This window comes from Mesoplodon bidens (genome assembly GCF_964165515.1).
Source record: "Mesoplodon bidens genome assembly, chromosome: 19".
In the NCBI taxonomy this organism is placed as follows: Eukaryota; Metazoa; Chordata; class Mammalia; order Artiodactyla; family Ziphiidae; genus Mesoplodon; species Mesoplodon bidens.
Genome location: NC_138179.1, coordinates 47,597,251 through 47,619,075, shown reverse-complemented (window position 1 = coordinate 47,619,075; position 21,825 = coordinate 47,597,251). Strand labels below are relative to the sequence as shown.

Here is a 21,825-nt window from a genome sequence, read left to right as displayed (position 1 = left end):
AGACTGCTCCGTCAAAGTCTGAGTGTACCATGGGAAGGAAAACACAATCTTAGGTTGACAAAGAAGAAAAGAAAATAATTGTAATAATGGAATCAAATTCCATTAGAATTAAAAATAAAATCTCCAAACTCCAGCCATCACTTATTTAAAGTAATATTGAAGTTAATAAAATCTTAGTGTGGGGATGGGCAGGCTCACCAGTCATTTCCCCCGTGTGGTACTTGGGCAGCCTACATGCTTGCCTGCTCTCACTTCTTCAGAGTGTTAGCACAGTTACTTTTTCCAGGAAGATTTGGCTCCGTGTCTGCTCCTTTCAGCTTGCTTCTTTCTTCTTCCTTGAAGAACAAGAATTTGATTATTATAAATGTTTGACCCCCATGTTTTACTTGCCGAATTATAATGCAGTTTGGCTTAAAAGTTGTTGCGTTTCTTGGTTTCTTTGCCCTACCAAGTACCTGTTTGTTGCCAAGGATGGTATAAAGAAAGAGAAAGCCCCATTGCCCTATTCCTCCATTTTTAGGGGCATCATTTAGAGCTGATGTCACCATTGATCAAAATTTCTTTCCCTCTTACTGGTTCATTTTCTCCAGTAATAATCTGTTTCCTCTTTATTTGCTCTGTGGATTCTGAGCAAATAAATTTCTAATCTCTGGTATTAACCCACATGCGATTGTATTAAGAAAGGCCATGGAATGGTGGGTGTCTTAAGGAAAGGAGATAAAAATAATATAATTAGATAGGGATCATTGTGTATTATTTGGATCGATTCCTCCCTCCCTCCCTCCCTCCCTTCCTTCCTCCCTTCCTTCCTTCCTCAGCTTAAAACAGCACCCATTTATTACCTCACAGTTCTGTAAGTTTGGGGGTAATTTGTTGCAGAGCAATAGAGGACTAATACACATGGCTTTATCCTTAATGCCTGTTTTTCCTCACATTCTACATCTAATCCATCAGAAAATATACTTATATCCAGAATCTGACCATCTCTTACCATCTCCACTGCCACCACAATGGCCCACCATCTCTCTGCTTTGGAATACTTTCTTGTAGTTATTACTGCTTTCCCTCAAAAAAGAGGTAATACAGCTTTTTAAAAACGTACAAATTTTTTTGTTGTTGTTTAACATTGAAAGAATGGAGAAACTTCTTGTGTGAAGACAGTATAATTTTGTGCTTCAGTGGCAAAGGAGACAAAACGTAAAATGGGAGAATTGATCAGTATAATATTTTGAGTGCGCCTGACAGTAGTATGGAATAGTTTGTGTGAGAATGCAGTAATGTTGTTTTAGAGAATGTTTGTCTCTCTATGTATGTATATATTTCATTGTGTGACAGGCACATAGTCAAATACACAGGATTTTGATTAGCAAGAACTCGTTCCCCTGATGCGAGCCTTCCGTCAGAGGTATGGGCATGCAGGCTGGGGGCGGGTACACATGAAGGACAACCACCTGCTCAGTCCTGTCACCTAGTACTCAGGCTGTCAGAGGAGTTGCACATGCTACAGCCAGATTGCTCTCATGTGGAAGAGAGATGACAGAGGAGTGAGAAAATAATCATGTCTGAAGAAGAAACATGGAAGCAGTATAAGAATCAAAGGCCTAGAAGCTTTGGTATAGTTCTGTTTCTCTCTCTCTTTTTTCTTTTTTTCTTTTAAATAAATATATTTATTTATTTTTGGCTGCATTGGGTCTTTCTTGCTGCATGCGGGCTTTCTTTAGTTGCGGAGAGCAGGGGCTACTCTTTGTTGTGGTGTGCGGGCTTCTCGTGGTGGCTTCTCTTGTTGTGGAGCACGGGCTCTAGGTGCGCAGGCTTTAGTAGTTGTGGCGCACGGGCTCTAAAGCGCAGGCTCGATAGTTGTGACGCATGGGCTTAGTTGCTCTGAAGCATGTAGGATCTTCTTGGACCAGGGCTCGAACCCATGTCCCCCGCATTGGCAGGCAGATTCTTAACCACTGCGCCACCAGGGAAGTCCAGTTCTGTTTCTCTTTGCTTCTCTGCAGTTCTAGCCAGGATGTAAACTTAGTGATATAAAAAAGGAAAAAAGCAAAAGAGTTAACATTAATATATAACAAATGTTAATTAATAGATAGAAACAAGCAGTTTCCTTTAAAAAAAACGACAAAGACTGTGAACAGGCAGTCTTACAGGAGGAAGAAAAGACAAATGACTAATAACAAGAAAAAGTGCTTAACTTCAGCCATAGAGAAATACACAATAAAATAACTCTTTTGAATTATCAAGTTGGCAAGGATTAATTAATTTGGTAATTCCTAGTGCAGGTAATAGTTTAGATACACATGCAGTTTTATACTGACTATAAATTGGTACAGTCATTTGGACAAGTTGGTAATGTGTCTCAGTGTTAAGTTTACATATCCTTGGGTCCAGAAATTCAATTCCCATAAAACTACACAAAGATATTTATTGTATTGTTTATAAATTGCAAACATCTGGAAGCAGTGTCCCCCCACAGTGTTTCAGAGGAACTTAGAACAAGGATATCTGTGACCTCCATGTTGCTAAATCCAGCAATCAGTTCTCAGAACTTATTCAGTATATAATTCATTAGCCACAGTCCCTTCTTCTCCAAGCACATGGTCTTCTCTTGGCTTCTACTCTTTTGGTTCTTCCTCATTTCCCGGATCTCCAAACACTGGAGTGCCCCAGGGCTCAGTCTTCAGACCTCTTGTCTACCTTCATTCTGTAATGAGAATCTCATTTAGTTTCTTTGTTTCAGTTATCACCTATATGCAGAGGACTTCCAAATTTATATCTCCTACCCAGAGCCGTGCCCTGAATTCCGGACCTGTGTAGTCAGTTGCCTCTTTATGTCTAATAGGCATATCAGATTTAACATGACTGAAACTGAATTCTTCATCTTGTTCCCCCACTCCAGACCCCCATTTCTTCCACATCTCAGTAATTGTCAACTCTCTTCTTCTAATTGTTTAAAAATCTTGGAGCCATTTCTAGTCTTATCTCTTTATTTTACACCCCAATTCCAAACCCATCAGCAAGTCTTACTGATTTTACCTTCAAAATATGTTCAGAATCCTGCCACTTCTACCCCCCTTAATGACTACCACTCAAGTCTAATCTCCCGCTGAGATTATGGTGGCAGCCTCCTAACTGGACTCTTTGCTTCTGCCTTTGTTCTCAACAGATCAGAGTGATCCTAGTGAAACATACGTCCAGTCATGCCACCCCTCTGCTCACGGGTGTTTAAAATGGCACATAGCACTTTGTATGGCCTCCTTCCCACCACGTTGACATCTGTTACTGCCACCTCCCTTCCCCACCAAGTTCCATCCACAGTGCCTACGTTTCTGCCTCAAATACTACCTGACATGCTCTCACCTCAGGGCCTTTGTGCTTGCTGTTGGCTTTGCCTTCACATTCTTCCTCTAGATACCAGCATGCCTTGCTCCCTCAGTTCTCTCTAGTCTCTGCTTAAATTTATAACCTATCAGAGAGGCTGCACTGTATAAAATATCACCACTTCCTGCCCACCCCACACATTGTGTTGCTCCTGTGCCCTATTTTTTCTTCTTGGTCTTATCACCAACTGACCTGCTATAATTTACTTCTTTGTCTCACTCCCCATTCCCACACTACCTCCCCTCCACTGGAATGTAAGCTCCATCAGGTCAGGGACTTTGCTTGTTCACTTCTGTATCTCCAGTGCTGGAACTGGATCTGCTCTCATAGACACTCAGTGTAATTATATGTCGTATGAATTAATGAGAGCATCTTTCATATAAGGACTAGTGAAATAAAATATAATACATATATACAGTGGAATGCTCTACCGTTGATCAAAGAAGTGAGATAGATATATATGTGCTAACAATGAAAGATCTATAGATAGATATTGATAAATAAAAATAGGTGGCAGCATATTATGAGTTTGAGCCTTTAAATGTTTAAAATTGTATTGTTACATAATTTTATATATTTTAACATAGGAAATTAATTTTTAAAATTATAAGCGTATAATTTTCTAAATTGTAAAAATAATACATGCACATGGCCCACAAAAAATTAAAGTGATGGAGAAGAGTAAAATTCTTTCCTTTGTGTTCCTCAGACAACCACTCTTGTTTGTGTTTTAGATTTTTCTACTGAATACCATTTTAACGTCAAATTATCTCTTGTGTAATCACCTTTATTTTTTTTGAATATTTATTTATATCTTTTGGCTGCGTCGGGTCTTAGGTGTGGCGCGTGGGCTTGTGGGATCTTAGTTCCCTGACCAGGGATCAAACCCGCATCCCCTGCATTGAAAGGCAGATTTTTTTTTTTTTTTTAACATCTTTATTGGAGTACAGTTGCTTTACAATGGTGTGTTAGTTTCTGCTTTATGACAAAGTGAATCAGCTATACATGTACATTTATCCCCATATCCCCTCCCTCTTGCATCTCCCTCCCACCCCCTCATCCCACCACTCTAGGTGGTCACAAAGCACCGAGTTGATCTCCCTGTGCTATGTGGCTGCTTCCCACTAGCTATCTGTTTTACATTTGGTAGTGTATATGTGTCCATGTCACTCTCTCACTTCGTCCCAGCTTACCCTTCCCCCTCCCCGTGACCTCAAGTTCATTCTCTACGTCTGCGTCTTTATTCCTGTCCTGCCCCTTGGTTCATCAGAACCTTTTTTTTTTTTTTTTTTTAGATTCCATATATATGTGTTAGCATACGGTATTTGTTTTTCTCTTTCAGACTCACTCTGTATGACAGACCCTAGGTCCATCCACCTCACTAGAAATAACTCACTTTTGTTTCTTTTTATGGCTGAGTGATATTCCATTGTATATATGTGCCACATCTTCTTTATCCATTCATCTGTTGATGGACATTTAGGTTGCTTCCATGTCCTGGCTATTATAAATAGAGCTACAATGAACATTGTGGTACATGACTCTTTTTTTTTTTCTGCTGTATGCGGGTCTCTCACTGTTGTGGCCTCTCCCGTTGCGGAGCACAGGCTCCGGACGTGCAGGCTCAGCGGCCATGGCTCACGGGCCCAGCCGCTCCACGGCATGTGGGATCTTCCCGGACCGGGGCACGAACCCGTGTCCCCTGCATCGGCAGGCAGACTCTCAACCACTGCGCCACCAGGGAAGCCCCATGACTCTTTTTGAATTACGGTTTTCTCAGGGTATATGCCCAGTAGTGGGATTGCTGGGTCGTATGGTAGTTCTATTTTTAGGTTTTTTTTTTTTTTTTTTTGCGGTACGCGGGCCTCTCACTGTTGTGGCCTCTCCCATTGTGGAGCACAGGCTCTGGACGCACAGGCTCAGTGGCCATGGCTCACGGGCCCAGCCACTCCACGGCATGTGGGATCTTCCCAGACCAGGGCATGAACCCGTGTTCCCTGCATCGGCAGGCGGACTCTCAACCACTGCGCCACCAGGGAAGCCCTATTTTTAGTTTTTTAAGGAACCTCCATACTGTTCTCCATAGTGGCTGTATCAATTTACATTCCCACCAACAGTGCAAGAGGGTTCCCTTTTCTCCACACCCTCTCCAGCATTTATTGTTTGTAGATTTTTTGATGATGGCCATTCTGACTGGTGTGAGGTGATACCTCATTGTAGTTTTGATTTGCATTTCTCTAATGATTAGTGATGTTGAGCGTCCTTTTATGTGTTTGTTGGCAATCTGTGTATCTTCTTTGGAGGAATGTCTATTTCGGTCTTCTGGGAAGGCAGATTCTTAACCCCTGGACCACCAGGGAAGTCCCTCTTGAATAATCAACTTTAAACAAGGTCTGTTTACTCCCCATTATAAGAGATGAGTTTAACATACTATCACCCAGCTTCCTTTTTCATCTTCCACTTTTTTAGTTATTGTTACATTGTGTGTGGTATTTTGTTTGTTATTTTAACTATAATTGAGTTTTTCTGCTTTATAAATTTTTCTAAAACTTGAAAACACTTAAGGAGCACCTACAGTATTATGGTTGTTTCATTACTGCGCACTGTAAAACCAAATGATTTTATTGGATTCACTGAGAAGAAGAAGACAGTCCTAGTCATTGAATTAGTTTGGTTGAATGAGACAGTTCTAGTTGTCAAGGTCTAACTGATCTTTTTTTTTTTTTTTTAATACATGGTCTGTTATTTCCTTGAAAGCTACATCTTTTAACATTATACAAGATGTTCTTAAAACCCTTAATTTTAAAAAATGTATTTTGTAGATTGTTTTGGCTGTTGGATCCCTTGCATTTCCATATGAACTTTAGGATCAGCTTTTCAATTTCTGTAAACAGACCAGATGGAATTTATAGCAATTGCGCTAACTCTGTAGGTTAATTTGGGGAGTATTGCCTTCACAAAAATATTGTCTTCCAATCCATGAATATGAGTTAGCTGTCCATTTATTTAGGTATCTTTCATTTCTTTTTAATAAGGTTTGGAGTTTTTTTTTTTTTTTTTTTTTTTTTTCTTTTTGCGGTATGTGGGCCTCTCACTGCTGTGGCCTCTCCCGTTGCGGAGCACAGGCTCCGGACGCGCAGGCCCAGCGGCCATGGCTCACGGGCCCAGCCGCTCCGCGGCATGTGGGATCCTCCCAGACCGGGGCACGAACCCGTATCCCCTGCATCGGCAGGCGGACTCTCAACCACTGCGCCACCAGGGAGGCCCAGGTTTGGAGTTTTTGATCTATAGATTTTGCCCTTGTTTTGTTCAAATTATTTCTAAGAATTTATTCTTTTTCATGCTATTGCAAATGTTTTTCAGAGGCAGCCTCTTTCAGGATTGGAAAAGTTCCCTTCTGTTCTGAGTTTGTTGAGTTTATCATGAAAGGGTGTTGGATGCTTTTTCTACATCTATTGAGATGATCAGATGGTATCTTTTTGTTCTTGAGGTCCATCCACTATTTGTCTTTTCTCCATTAATGTTGCTTGTCATATCATAGGCTTTTTCAGTCTTAAAACTTACCTTTCAACCTCAGAGAAACTTTGTTTTACTGTTCTTTGAATATATCTTTCCCTCTGTTCTTTTCCTCCTAAAAGCCTGTTAGATAGTTTTGGAGCCTCTTGCTGTTCATGTTTCTTAACTTTTCTTTCCTGCTCTGTTTGACTTTCTGTTTTATCTTCTGGGAGATTTTCTTGACATTGTTTTCCAGGTATTCTGTGTTCAACTGTGTCCATTTTGTTACTTAGCTCATCTATTCAGTTTTTAAAATTTTGGTAATCTTATTTTATCAAGTTTATTTTTCATGTTCTTTGCTGCTTTTTCATTTTTATAGATATAGTATGCTTTCGACCCTCTCTGAAAGCATACTTTATTTTTAAAGTTGTTTTTATTGAATTCTCTGTTTTCTTTTGGATCAGGTTTTGTTTTTTCATGTTGGATCTTCCCTTTTGTGCTGTTTGTTTTCTTGAAAATGTATGTTTAGCTTTACTTGAATGCAGTACTATTAGGGTAATTAACATAGGTTGTTGGCATGGATTTTTCCCTGCAGTGGCATAGTACTGCTTCGCAAATAGCCCACCATTCTGGGGATTGGGAGGCGGTGACTGTTTTCCCTGTGTAAGCATCTCGCAAACTGTAGGCAGAAAGACCAGCTCCTTTACAAAAATGGAAATGAGGGCATTGTTTTGATAGGTAACTATTTCACTCTTAGTGATGTATTCCATTTCTTCCTCCATTGTGTCAGTTGTGGAGGGCAGGGGTACTGTACTTATAGCAGGAGCCCTCCCCTGGACCCACTTATTTTCCATTTTTAAATGTTTACATGTTTGTTTTTTATTTAAGAGACCAGTTCTTGTGCTTTACCCTGGGTCAGAAGCAGTAGTATCCAGGGCCCTCATTATGCTAGAAAGAGATCAAGAGAGGACCCTATTGGACAGTATAGGTTTTATTTATGTATTTAGTTGTTTACAAATAAATAAATATGTTGTTTATTTGTTTGTTTATTTATTTATGGCTGCATTGGGTCTTCGTTGCTGCGCGTGGGGGCTACTCTTCGTTGCGGTGCGCAGGCTTCTCATTGCGGTGGCTTCTCTTGTTGCGGAGCACGGGCTCGAGGTGCGCGGGCTTCAGTAGCTGTGGCTCGTGGGCTCTAGAGCACAGGCTTCAGTAGTTGTGGCACACGGGCTTGGTTGCTCCGCGGCACGTGGGATCTTCCTGGACCAGGGCTCGAACCCGTGTCTCCTTCATTGGCAGGCAGATTCTTAACCACTGCACTATCAGGGAAGCCCCGTATAGGTTTTAAATGTCTGATAATTGTCCCATGGGTCACTCCTGGTTTTTTTAAAGGTAAATCTCATTGTGAGGCTTTGGAGGAGCTCTCTTGAAAAGGCCCAGCCTGTTTTACTGCTGATGTTTTCAGCTGTGAATTCCTTTATTTCACTTTCTCTATCAGTCTGATCCCAACTGCTTTTGAATGTTTCTTAAAATTTAAAGTTTAAAAAAATTTCTGATTCTCAACTCTCCCTTGTTTCTTAGAGCTATTATGATTTTATTTTTTAAAAATCTCTGAATATCAGTAGGACTTTGGGAGATCCAGCCTGTAATCATGAATTAGAAGCTAATATTACTTTTATAATAGGAACAAAGAATTCGGAAGTCTGGGGAGAATGTTTTGCAAAGTAGGAGTTGGACTAAATTTACAGCTACAGTGGCCCGCTTAGCAAGGCCATCGACTTCTGTTCTCATTTCTCGAGGACATGACTCTGTAATCGTGGACTTGTTGGGAGACTGTAAGCTCTCTTTGTTTTCCAGTGTTGCACTTCTAGTGTTTAACACAGGACCAGGCACAGAGGTTCATAATTAATATCTAATGAATGATCAGAATTAGAGCATGTTTTTCTACCATGGATTCACTTGTCACAGTAGGTCCTTATATTTTTTAGTTCTTTTACCTTTTGAAAGTAGTATTTTCATTTTCATGAGGATTTGCTACCTCCTTACCTCTGTCCCACTTCCTCAGTTAACTTTCTACATTTTTACTTCTTATCATGGGGCTATTTATATGTACATTTTTACAGAGAGCTTTAATTTGGAAACATCCTCTTGAATCACATTCTAGCAATATTGGTTTGCTGAAAGAAAACTTAGAAATGAGCACATGTTAAAAAAGCATTTTAACAAAGCCCATATACCAAAATCTAGAAGTTCATAGAAGGGCCTTTTTAGCCGGTCATGTGATTCTTATTGGCTTTTATTATAAAAGCTGCTCAAAGTCATGTTTGTTTAGGGACAGATTTTAAAAGGAGAGGGTTGTAAGAGCAACCTAATGATAACTGAAGGAGGTAATGCTTGTATCATAGTGCAGTATGATATGTGAGTTTATTTATTTTTTAATAAATTTATTTTATTAATTTATTTTTTTTGGTTGTGTCGGGTCCTCGTTGCTGCGCACGGTCTTTCTCTAATTGCGGCGAGCGGGGGCTACTCCTCGTTGCGGTGTGCAGGATTCTCATTGAGGTCGCTTCTCTTGTTGTGGGGCACGGGTTCTAGGTGCGCAGGCTCAGTAGTTGTGGCGCACAGGCTTAGTTGCTCCGGGGCATGTGGAATCTTCCCGAACCAGGGCTTGAACCCGTGTCCCCTGCACTGGCAGGTGGATTCTTAACCACTGCGCCACCAGGGAAACCCAATATATGTGAGTTTTATAATGATGACCCTTAATCAGTAAGACAAGGTTGGATTTGCCACATTGTAGAAAGAATGGGGAACATTTTCAGTTATTTAGACTCTCCTAGACCTGGCTCTAGTCGCTGCTCTGACTTACAGGCTGTGCGCATTGTTTAACCTCTTAGAGACTGACTCCTCTTTTTTTACTTCTTTGATCGTCACATCATTCTTCTCTCTTCCCCTAAGGTTCTTGTATGGAATGTGAGAACCTGGAATGACCCCATCATCTCCTTTCTTTGATTGCTTATTTCCTTCAAATCTTAACTCTGATATTACTTTCTCAAGGAATTCATCCCCAACTCATTAAGTTAGGTTATGTACCCTGCTGTGTACTCTTATAGCACGTATCCTAATTGCAATTTTGCATTTATTATATGATTGTTTATTTAACAATTTCTTTCAACAGGTATTTATCGAGTACTTAATACATCTTCTCTTGGATTGTAAGCGTTATAAGGCAGAGTAATGACTGGGTCTGTGGGTTTTGTTTCTGTTTTTCTTGGCCACTGTGTCCCTAGCACCTAACACAATGCTTAGACGTAGGGTGTTCTCAGTGAGTACTTGTTGAATGAATAAATAAAAATGGAGATGATAATACTGCCTACCTTACAAGGCTGTTGTGAGCCCTCAGTGTAATTATGTGTATGAAGTGCTTAGCTTGCTTGTGGCCTGCTCACAACAGTACCTGTAACTGTTGATGTGAGGCAGTCAGTGTACCGTGGTCATAGAGATCGGTTATTGTGGATGCAGATAGCCCTCTATTCTTGTTCCCCCACTAACTAGCTTTGACTGCACGTAGGTGCTTAATATCTTGGATTTGCATTTTCTTTATGTATAAGTGGAAATAATAACTACCTTATACAGTTTTGTAAGGACTGTGTGATCATGGTGATAATTGCTCAATAAGTGGTGGTTATACATTGTTTTAATGTTCACGAATAAGAAAATAATTAAAGGAATATATAGGAAGTATCAAAAAATTTACATATGTGGAAACACTGTATTCTCTGATGAAATGATAATACTATATTGCCATTAGCCCATAATCCCCAGAATATCCAATGTTTTCTAATTATGTCTATGATGGGTTGTACTGTGTTGGGTACAATTTTGTTTTTAAAAGGACTTTCTGAAGTACAGGTCTTCCTCCACTTATGATGGGAATTAGGTCCTGATAAATACATCATAAATTGAAAACATCATTCGTAAGTCAAAATGTGTTTAATACACCAAACCTACCGAACATACCATAGCTTAGCCTTGCTTACCTTAAATGTGCTCAGAACACTTAACATTAGCCCACAGTTGGGCAAAGTCACCCAACACAAAACCTGTTTTATAATACAGTGTTGAATCTCATGTAGTTTATTGAATACTGTAGTGAAAGCAAAACCCAATATGATTGTCTGGTACAGAATGGTTGTAAGTGTATTGGGTTGTTTACCCTCATGATTGTGTGGCTGACTGGGAGCTGTGGCTCGCTGCTGCTGCCTAGCATCATGAAAAAGTATTGTGCCATATGTTGCTAACCCAGGAAAAGACCAAAATTCAAACTTTGAAGTAACCATTTCTACTGAATGTGTATTGCTTTCACACCATCTTAAGGTTGAAAAATCGTTAAGTGGAACCATTGTTAAGTTGGGGACCATCTGTATAATGATTGCATATTCTTGAACAGTTGAATTATATTAAGTCCTAAACCTTATAAATTTGAAAATGCCTTAGAATGCCCCATCATTTATGTGTAAAAGTCACAGTAAGCAAGTGACAGTATTGGAAATCAACCAGGATTTTTTGGAAAACTGCATGTTCATGGATAATGTTTGAGGATTTAGGACGCTATTCTGAATAGTAGTTCACAGTCCTTTCTGCCTGGAGTCACAAGCATCCCCTGTGCTTTGGATGCTTCACCAGCCTTTCCTGCAAAAGCATATTAAAATACAGTTGACCCTTGGACAACATGGGTTTGGACTGATTGCTCAGGTCCGCTTATATGTGGATTGTCTTTCAACAAATCCATTCTACAGTACTACACCATCTGAGACTGGCTGAATCTGCAGATGCAGAACCATGGGTACTGAGGGCCGCCTGTAAAGTTAGATACGTGGATTTTCACTGCACTGTGGGCAGTGGGGTGGGTGGGGTGGTCGGCACCCTTAACCCATGCATTGTTCAGGTATCAACTGTACAAGTGAAAAGGGCATTTACATATTTGATAATTTACATATTTTAAAAATTCATTTATAAGCATTTGATGCTTTTAACTATTTACAGTAACGTAGTCTCAGCTACCATGTCTAGCCCCTACTTTTCATTTGAATTGTTTATACTTTCATCTTGGCTACATGGCCCTGACTTTTGACTTTCATCAGCAGAGTTAATCATTTGCATTCATACAAATGTTTGTGGAGAAAGATGCAAAACTTTCTTGTGATTGGTGATGGACCTTTATTACAGGCTCAGCAAAACAGTCCCTCATCTACGGGATCTGGCAACACAGAGCATTCCTGCAGCTCCCAAAAACAGATCTCCATCCAGCACAGACAGACCCAGGTAGGTCAGTGAGTGTTAAACAGAGGAGGAAAAGAGGGGCCGAGGAATAAATACTAATAACTACATGTAAAATCTAGGTCCTCCCTTTGTTGTCCCTTTATTTCTCTGACTTCACCTCATTATTTGTGTGCGTTGTATTCAGAACTTGCATTATGAATATTTAGAGTCTTTTGGAAGGTGCTTTTAATTTAACTTTTTGAGGTGTTTGTTTACCTTTCTGGTGTATTGCAGCAGAAATGATTATACTGCAGCATGATGTTAAGGAAAAGACCTCTAGGCATAGATTCAAACTCTAGCTCTACAACTTATACCTTATCTTTTTGGGCCTTAGTTTTCTTCAGTTCAAATCATCTATAAAACTGTGGTTGATTATCATTATCTTAGTGTATACAAAACGCTTGTTGGGACAGTGCTTATGGTAGGCTTCAGTGAATCTTAATTCCCTACTTTGTGAAAGTAATTATTTTTTTCCTTGTACATACTCATTTAGCAAGACCTAGCTAAACTTCTCTTTTTTAGAAATTTTTATTGAAGTATAGTTGATTTTATAATTTTGTGTTAATTTCAGGTGTAAAGCAAAGTAATTCGGTTATACATATATATGTATATGTCTATATTCTTTTTTTCCAATTCTTTTCCATTGTAGTTTTTTACAAGTTATTGAATATAGTTCCCTACGCTATACAGTAAATTCTTGTTTTAAACTTCTTTAACATGTGGCACACCAACATAATTTCTCCTTAGTCTTCAGAAACTCCTTAATTTAGGGAATGTTGTGAATGTTCAAAGATAATATCTGAAAAGGATAGATATATCCTCCATTTTGTGGTATTGAGCTAGCCAAATATTATACCTGGTTTTCTTGAAGCCCGTTGGCACTGTGTTGCCTTCAAGACAGGATGCTTGGCAATCTAGGAGAATTTCTTAAGATGCAGGAGCTAAACAACCCTCAGTAGCAGATTTTCAATTTTATTTGAATTAAGCTTTTGAATAGTTGACAGATTTTTTTTGAACAGTTGAACAGACTTAGATAGTTGAGCGTTCATCTCTCCCTTCTGGTTACTCTTTGTTTCCACTAGGTGGCATGTTTGTCGTTTAGAGATTTGGGTCCTGTCTCTGATGGCCTTTTCTATTCAAAGTTAGTTTCATTTCTAGAGTAGTATGTTTCTGTGCTGTTCAGTGCACAGCAGTTTGAAAATTCATATATTCGATTCCAGAGCTAATATATTTTTGAAGGGCAGGTGCAGCAGAACATAATGCTTAAAGAATGAGATGAGGAAAGCAGTTGTAAGTTGTTGAGCCGTGTGATTCCAGGCTGGTTGTGTTGTCAAGTGCTTTTTGTTCAGAAAAGTAATGAGAAAAATGTGATGACATGTAGTATTTTGAGACTAATCCTAAATTTGTTTTCTCTTTATAGTCTGACCTCACAATAGAAAAAATATCTGCACTAGAAAACAGTAAGAATTCTGACTTAGAGAAGAAGGAAGGAAGAATAGATGATTTGTTAAGAGTAAGTATCAAAATGTCGTAAGAGATTTTATAACAGCACTAATTGATTTTATATATATTTGAATTATGTACATATCATAGAGATAATTACCATAGCCAAATAGTAAAGTTAAAAAGTAAACATTTGGATATTTTCCTTTAATCTGAGGGAATCTGAGTAGGGAACGAGGATCAAACCTATATTCTAAACTCTGTCTTTAAATTGGACATCTCAATTATAGAATTTTAATATTTAAATATATACTAGAAGAATATATGTGTGGATTATTATTGTATTTCATTTGGAACTGTGAGAATAGGTATAAAATGTTTTCCCATTTCAGGAAAATTGTTTTTTTTAATGTCCTTGAATTTTAAAAACTATTTCACAAGTACTTTTCAGCCCTGGTTTTGCATTTTGTATATTTTATAACCTATTCATGTAAAGTTTTTTGTGCTTACAAGAGAAACTTGAAAAATAACTAATATGGAATTAAAAATATACCTCTAGAAAATATACAATGGTTTTTTTAAATTTTAATGGAGTATAGTTGATTTACAGTGTTGTGTTAGTTTCAGGTGTATAGCAAAGTAATTCAGTTATACATATACATATATTCATTCTTTTTTAGATTCTTTTCTCATATAGGTTATCACAGAATATTGAGTAGAGTTCCCTGTGCTATACAGTAATACCATGATTTTTTTTTTTTTTTTTTGCGGTACGCGGGCCTCTCACTGCTGTGGCCTCTCCCGTTGCGGAGCACAGGCTCTGGACATGCAGGCTCAGCGGCCGTGGCTCATGGGCCTAGTTGCTCCGCAGCATGTAGGATCTTCCAAGACCGGGGCACAAACCCATGTCCCCTGCATTGGCAGGCGGACTGTCAACCACTGCGCCACCGGGGAAGCCCCACCATGATATTTTTTGAAATAATTTTTTTATATATATATAAATTTATTTATTAAATAAATTTATATATATATAAAAATTATTTATTTATTTTAGTTATTTATTTTTGGCTGTGTTGGGTCTTCGTTGCTGCGTGTGGGCTTTCTCTAGTTGCGGTGAGCAGGGGCTACTCTGCAGTGCGCGGGCTTCTCGTTGCAGTGGCTTCTCTCATTGCAGAGCACGGGCTCTAGGTGCATGGGCTTCAGTAGTTGTGGCACGCGGGCTCAGTAGTTGTGATTGATGGGCTCTAGAGCACAGGCTCAGTAGTTGTGGCGCACGGGCTTAGTTGCTCCGCAGCATGTGGGATCTTCCTGGACCAGGGCTCTAACCCATGTCCCCTGCATTGGCAGGCAGATTCTCAACCATTGCACCACCAGGGAAGCCCTTGAAATAATTTTTTAATATACAGTTTGGCATATTGACTGACCCATTCTTTACAAAATTTTTTAAGGTTTATTGTTTTCTTATTGTAAAAGCAATACATGCTTTTTATAATAAATTTAGAGAATAGTAAAAAAAAATAATATGACACCCATAATTCCATTACTGAGGTAAAACATTTGGTACATTTACTTCAGTAATTTTTTGAGCATTTGTTGCATATATATAAATTTAAATTATTTATTTATTTATTTATTTTTATTTTTTGGCCGCGCCGCGCATCATGTGGGATCTTAGTTCCCTGACCGGGGATCGAACCTGTGCCCCCTGCAGTGGAAGCACGGAGTCTTGATCACCAGACTGCCAGGGAAGTCCCTGTAGCATATATAAATGCATCTATACATAAATACTACCAATTTATAAATAAAATTGGCTAACATTTTAATCTTCTCTAGTGTTTTTATTGTTCTCAAGCTGATGTTCCCTTTCCTATTCAGAAATATTTTTCCTTAGGCCTTTTTGTTTGTTTGTTTGTTTGTTTGCTTTTCTCCATCTTTCAATGAGGAGAGCCATGTTTGGACTCAGTATCTATTTTCCATCTTTCATTGTTAGCATCCATACTTGCTTGGGGTTGCTCTTATTCCTGTTTTTGTACACTTGGGTGCTCGTTGAATTACCAAGATTTATAATTAGATATGTGGGTTTAAAAAGTTCCTAACCTAGTTGCAGTGTTGGCAGGTGTTTGTCCAGGGTAGCTCGGCTGGACTAAAAAAGAATCATTGGCTTGTCTTCTTCCTTCATCACCTGACTTTCTTAAGATTGAGAAGATGAAGTGACAAACTGATCCTAACTTAGGACTCTTTTTGGGGGGGGTTTAAAAAAATGTCTGGTTTAATTTTCTAGGAAGTGGTATGTTCTCTTTATTCACCGCTACCCTCTTTCTACTGCCTTGTTTTCTGAAGGTTGTAGTCTTTCTTTGGGTATAGAGCAGTGCCAGTGGAATGGATATGTCAAAAAAGAGTACACAAAAGGACAGCTGCCATTTTTTCAAGTTGATGAGAGCTTGTGTTTCTGATTTGGAGGGACAGGGGGAATGACCACTGCTCTTTATATCTCCTTTCAGGCAGGCATGGACCATTCATTGAGTTTTTCCATTTTAGTTAGATGTTTGGGTAAGGCTGCATCAGCTGCTTTACCAGCTGCATCAGCTGCTAGCCAGGTGCTAGCCAGGTGCTATTTTAAACCTGAATACAAAATCATTAGTGTTAGAAACCACAGAAATTGAGTTCTTAAAAGTTTAAATAAGCTGCCAGAGATTGATTGATGCCATAAATTTGATTACAAATTTCAATGCTCACCTTCCAAAAGTAGATTGAATTTCATATAAACATTACATGATCTTTGTTTTTTTTTATGTTTATTTTAATGTTTATTTATTTATTTATCTGGCTGCGCTGGGTCTTAGCTGTGGCACACTGTATGTGGGATCTTTGTTGTGACATGCGGGCTCTTAGTTGCAGCATGTGGGCTCTTAGTTGCAGCATGCATGCGGGATCTAGTTCCCTGACCAGGGATCGAACCCGGGCCCCCCTGCATTGGGAGTGCAGAGTCCCAACCACTGGATCACCAGGGAAGTCCCAACATTACATGATCTTTGCCTTGTAGATTTTTAAGTATGAATTAGTCACATTTACCCAAATGTACTTGTACTTAGCCTTCGGTAACGTGGTCCATAGAACTCTAGGGCTCTGTTAGAAGAACTAATGAGAACAAATTATGTTTATGAGGAGAGTAGAAATTTGGAGATGGAAGCTGTTGTACAGTGGTCACTTTAAAATGAAGCTGAGAAGTCTCAAAAATTGAGTGTGCTATAGTATCTTCCATTTGTGCTTTTTACTGTTTCAGAAACACATATCATTTGATTGGGAAATGCTGTATTTTTTTCATAATTCAAGCAAGTTATTATAAAGTATCATTTATTTGCCAAAAGAGTAGATATCTTTTGTTTAACACAAGAATAAATTCAGGAGTTGCAAGTCAAAGTTGACCTTGGGTTAGTGGTTCTTCCCTTCTCTGTTATTGTATTGAATTTTTCAAAGTATTTAGCCCTTCTGACCACAACTAAAGTAACTGTGTATTTACATTCTGGTGTTGTTGAACCAAGATGCTGTATTCAACTTCTTTGTTAGTTCTGTCTTAGGCGGGCATGGGTGTGCCTGGCTTCTCTGGTAAGGAACATTTATATAAATCCATGTCTCTTCTTTGGAAACAAGAACAGAAAAACAAAGAACAATTGAACATAAAGAACGTTATGTGGTTTTTTAAAAAAAAATTCTGTAATTTTTTGGTAGTGCTTAATCACCCTTTGGAAATATTTAATCTGTAAGTGCTAAAAACTGCTCTTTATATGAATTTTAAACATCTCATTCATTGTAGGTTTTTTCTTTTATTTTGTGACAATTTAAGTATGTGTGATGTACTAGATTTATCTGTAACTGGCTTTGGGGAGGAATAAAATATGATCAGTAGAAAAACATGCCCACTTCTAGTAACAGAATTCATCTTTAATAAATGATAAGTTTATTTAAAGAGAATCAAGGAACGAAGTATGTACCTTCTTTTTTAAAAAGACATAGTTACTCTTACCTCTTTGAACCTTAATTTTGCTTATAATTTAACAACGAATGATTTTCAGACTCCCTAGAAACTGCTTTTGTATTAATCTATCTTCCTTGGAGCTAATTAAAAAAATTTTTTTTCCATTGAAGGCCAACTGTGATTTGAGACGGCAGATTGATGAACAGCAAAAGATGCTAGAGAAATACAAAGAACGATTAAATCGATGTGTGACAATGAGCAAGAAGCTCCTTATAGAAAAGGTAAGTGATTAGTGGTGCCCTGAACTCTGTACCCCAAGATGCTTAGTGTGTGTCATTATTGTGACTTCTTACTCTTTACCTGAAATGAAAGTATTTCAGAGTGGGGCTTCTTAGGAAAAGACTTCTCATGATTTGACAATTAGAATTCTTTCTTGTGTGGACACTGAACCAAGTATCCAGAGTGATAATTTGGGATATTTTTTCTGATTGTGCTTTGCTTTGAGAATGGTGTTGGTTGGACAGGGGCAGCTTGTCCTAGTTGAGTTTATTCAGGGTATTGCTCTCCAAAATTCTTACATTCGTCCTATTAATTAAAGCATGTGTCCTGTTACTATTACAGACATTTAGCAATAGTTTTATGTCTATTTCAGATATGGTATTTGGAGTAACTTATGTATATAATAATGTGATAATTCAGTGCTTTGTGCTTTAAAAAACTAAATTGGCATTTACTTGTATATGATTACTTTAATTGGCTGATGTCTCCTTTATTATAGTAACTGATTAGTTGCAACTTGCCTTTAATAAATATAAGTAACTATTTCTTGAAAACTTTTAAAATATTACATCTCCAGTACTTATTTATCTTATAGTGAAAGTTTTAAGATGACAGTACTTCCTAATGAAATTGTTACAAGCTAGAGGTTTGAGACAGACGAGTGGTTTTTTTTTTTCTTCTTTTAAAAAATTTTTATTTATTTATTTTGGCTGTGCTGGGTCTTCGTTGTTGCGGCTTGTTGCGGTATGTGGGATCTTAGTTGCGGCATTTGGGATCTTAGTTCCCTGACAAGGGATCAAACCCGGCCCCCTGCATTGGGAGCCTGGAGGCTTAACCACTGGACCGCCAGGGAAGTCCCAGACTAGCAGTTATTTTTGCTGAAATCTTTGAAATGCTGTTAAAAAGACAGGGAACACTGATAAAAGTGAAGTGAATTATTTTATTGATGTCAAAGATACTGTGGAGAACTTTGCTTCATCTCTTAATCCACTAATTTTATAGAAAGGAAATCACTTTTTTCCACATTTATAAGAGAAATAACAAGGTATATGTTAACATGGAACATTTATGGGTTATATAGAATGTTTTTAGCTTTAGGGTACTTCCTGAAGTCAATGTAGATTTAGCCAGTTGTCCTAAACTTTGAGCAGTATAGTGCAAAAAATAAACATAATGCTGTATATGAGTTTTCATAGGAAAATAAAATTATTTTCTATTTGTCATTTTCCCCTAAGTCAAAACAAGAGAAGATGGCATGTAGAGATAAAAGCATGCAAGATCGCTTGAGATTGGGCCACTTTACCACTGTCCGACATGGGGCCTCGTTCACTGAACAGTGGACAGACGGTTATGCTTTCCAGAACCTTATCAAGTAAGTGAATTGTGATGATTAACTTGAGAACTGAAAAGTTGGTTTGGACTTAAAAATTTTTTTGTAATTGTAGTCATTAATATCTTAGTAGTGGCAGTCGTCATTTCATTCAGTTTTTGTTACCACATGTGTTAAGAAATGTAGGGAAGGAGATAAAGTCCTGGAAAAAAAATGACAAATAATCAGATGAATAAAAAACAAGTTCTATATTAAAGCTTAAAAGAATCAGAATCAACAAAGCTAAGAAAGAAAAATCTGGACCTGACTTGATATCCTTTTAATTATGTAATTGATTTTCATGAGGAGTACACCCACAGTCAGCATTTATTCTGGGTCCATAGGAAAATGAAATAGGCAAAGACCCAAGGAAGGATTTCCTGAGTTAGGTATAAAACAAAATAAAGCTTAGGAAGAACTTTTATAGGACATGTCTCTGGGGCCCTTTAAGGGGAGAGTATCCAGTCAGCAGAGATAATCACCTCCTTGGAGGCAAGGACTGAGCCATCGGTCAGGCTGGTGACCAGCCCCACTGCCTGTGCCTCTCAGCAGCTTAGAATCTTGAGCATTCCTTCACTTTATTATAACTTTGGTTTGAAACATTCAAGTATTTACTCCAAGGAGAGAGTTAACGTTTAAAATCCTAGAATTCCAACTGTGTAATATTAGCTCAGGACTTAAAAAAACCCTTCAAGTTGTAGTACCTTTTATTGTATCTTATTTATTTATTTTGATTTGATAGATCATTTCCATTTGAGACTGGGTTGAAGGGGGCAGGAGTGGCACATTGTAATTTTTTTTTTTTTTTTTTTGCGGTACGCGGGCCTCTCACTGTTGTGGCCTCTCCCATTGCGGAGCACAGGCTCTGGACGTGCAGGCTCAGCAGCCATGGCTCACGGGCCCAGCCGCTCTGTGGCATGTGGGATCTTCCCGGACTGGGGCACGAACCTGTGTCCCCTGCATTAGCAGGCAAACTCTCAACCACTGCACCACCAAGGAAACCCCTGGCCCATTGTATTTTTAATCATGGGCTCTCAAACCTCTGATCTGTAGATCACTGCGAGTTGAAGGATTCCATAGACTGCCTTTCCTACTTTTTTTTTCTTGCTGAAATAACTTATTGAGCGTCGATTGGAGAGGGTAGAACTACTTTTGAATAGTAATGAAACATAAATAAATAAATTTATGTCTGAAAGAAAAGTACAGATACTGATATTATTAATAATATTTTGTTAATGTGAATTCCCTGGTGGTCCAGTGGTTAGGACTTGGCACTTTTACTGCCAGGGCCCAGGTTTGATCCCTGGTCAGGGAACTAAGATCCCACACGCCATGCTGCACGGCCAAATTGGAAAAAAAAAAAAAAAGCTTTGTTAAAACCAACCTCTGGATTACATATTAGTAGTCAGTGCTTTATATGTGATACATTAATCTCCAACTTGGTTTAGTTGTGTTTTTGCCTCACAAGTGCACCTTATGTATGTATATTTGGGTGTGATGAGAGGCTGTCAGTCAGAGATATAATACTGTGGAAGAGAACAGACTTTTGAATTAGGCCAGATGCCAGAGGCTCAGAGTGGCATCCACTCTGAGCTCTATGCATAGATGATAGCAGAGTTGCACTAGGGCAGTGTAAACGGCTGCTGCAGGGAGGCATGATATCTATCTCTTAACACCCTGACTGATGTGCAGATTGCCCTGGAAGGGGCACACCATCCAATTTTGTTAGAATGGGACAGAAGATAAAACTTATACCCCCCCATTATTGACCAGAGCTACCTAATGTTCACACTGAACCCCAGATGTGATAATGACTCCTACCAGCCCATGACAATGGTTACTCCCCAGATGGCAGTTTTTAAAATGTCTAAAGACTTAAACTCAAAAGGTTAGTGGATTTGTATAGAGATGTAAAATGTAATTACTTTTAAGAAGTGATTACAGTTTTTGCTGATAGTAGCAGGTGTTTTATCTTTTTACTCTATAAGCAGCCTGATGCCCAGAAGGTTCTGGAAATCTTATATAGTTAGAGGACAAAACAGTGACTTTGTTGTAGAGCCATCGGACCAGAGAAACTGGGACTATCTAAATGAGATCCCTAACCAGGTTTGCTTCTCCTAAGTGGATAGCATTTTTTCATGGTTTTAAGTCACATAAATTGCAGACTATCCATCTGTTCTCTTGGGAAGCTATTTCTGGCTGATAACTTTTTTTGTTTGTTTTTTTTTGGCACGCCACATGGCTTGCAGGATCTTAGTTCTCCAACTGGGTATTGAACCCGGACCCCAGCAGTGAAAGGGCCGAGTCCTAACCACTCAACCACCAGGGAAGTCCCCTGGCTGATACCTATTAATTATAAGTATTTTACTTTTTAAAGTTGCGCTTTAATAAATTAATTCCCTTTCTTAATTTTAATGCAGAATTGAAGTTCTTTAGTTGTAAAAGGCTGTAGCTGATATCCTCACAAATGATAATTTTCTGTGTATAAGAAACTCCATGGGGCTTCCCTGGTGGTGCAGTGGTTGAGAGTCCGCCTGCCGATGCAGGGGACACGGGTTCATGC

General features: G+C 38.7%; 1 protein-coding gene across 5 annotated transcripts in view; it reads left to right on the top strand.

Moving 5' to 3' along the window:
- TLK2 (tousled like kinase 2) overlaps window positions 1-21,825 on the top strand; it is a 110,768-nt gene that overhangs the window by 53,265 nt on the left and 35,678 nt on the right. For all 5 annotated transcript variants that reach the window (XM_081218556.1, XM_081218557.1, XM_081218555.1 and 2 more), the window contains 4 exons: window positions 12,103-12,198; window positions 13,616-13,708; window positions 17,785-17,895; window positions 19,129-19,265. In XM_081218556.1, coding sequence (XP_081074682.1) covers window positions 12,103-12,198; window positions 13,616-13,708; window positions 17,785-17,895; window positions 19,129-19,265 — 437 coding nt within the window. The remainder of the gene's footprint in view (window positions 1-12,102; window positions 12,199-13,615; window positions 13,709-17,784; window positions 17,896-19,128; window positions 19,266-21,825) is intronic.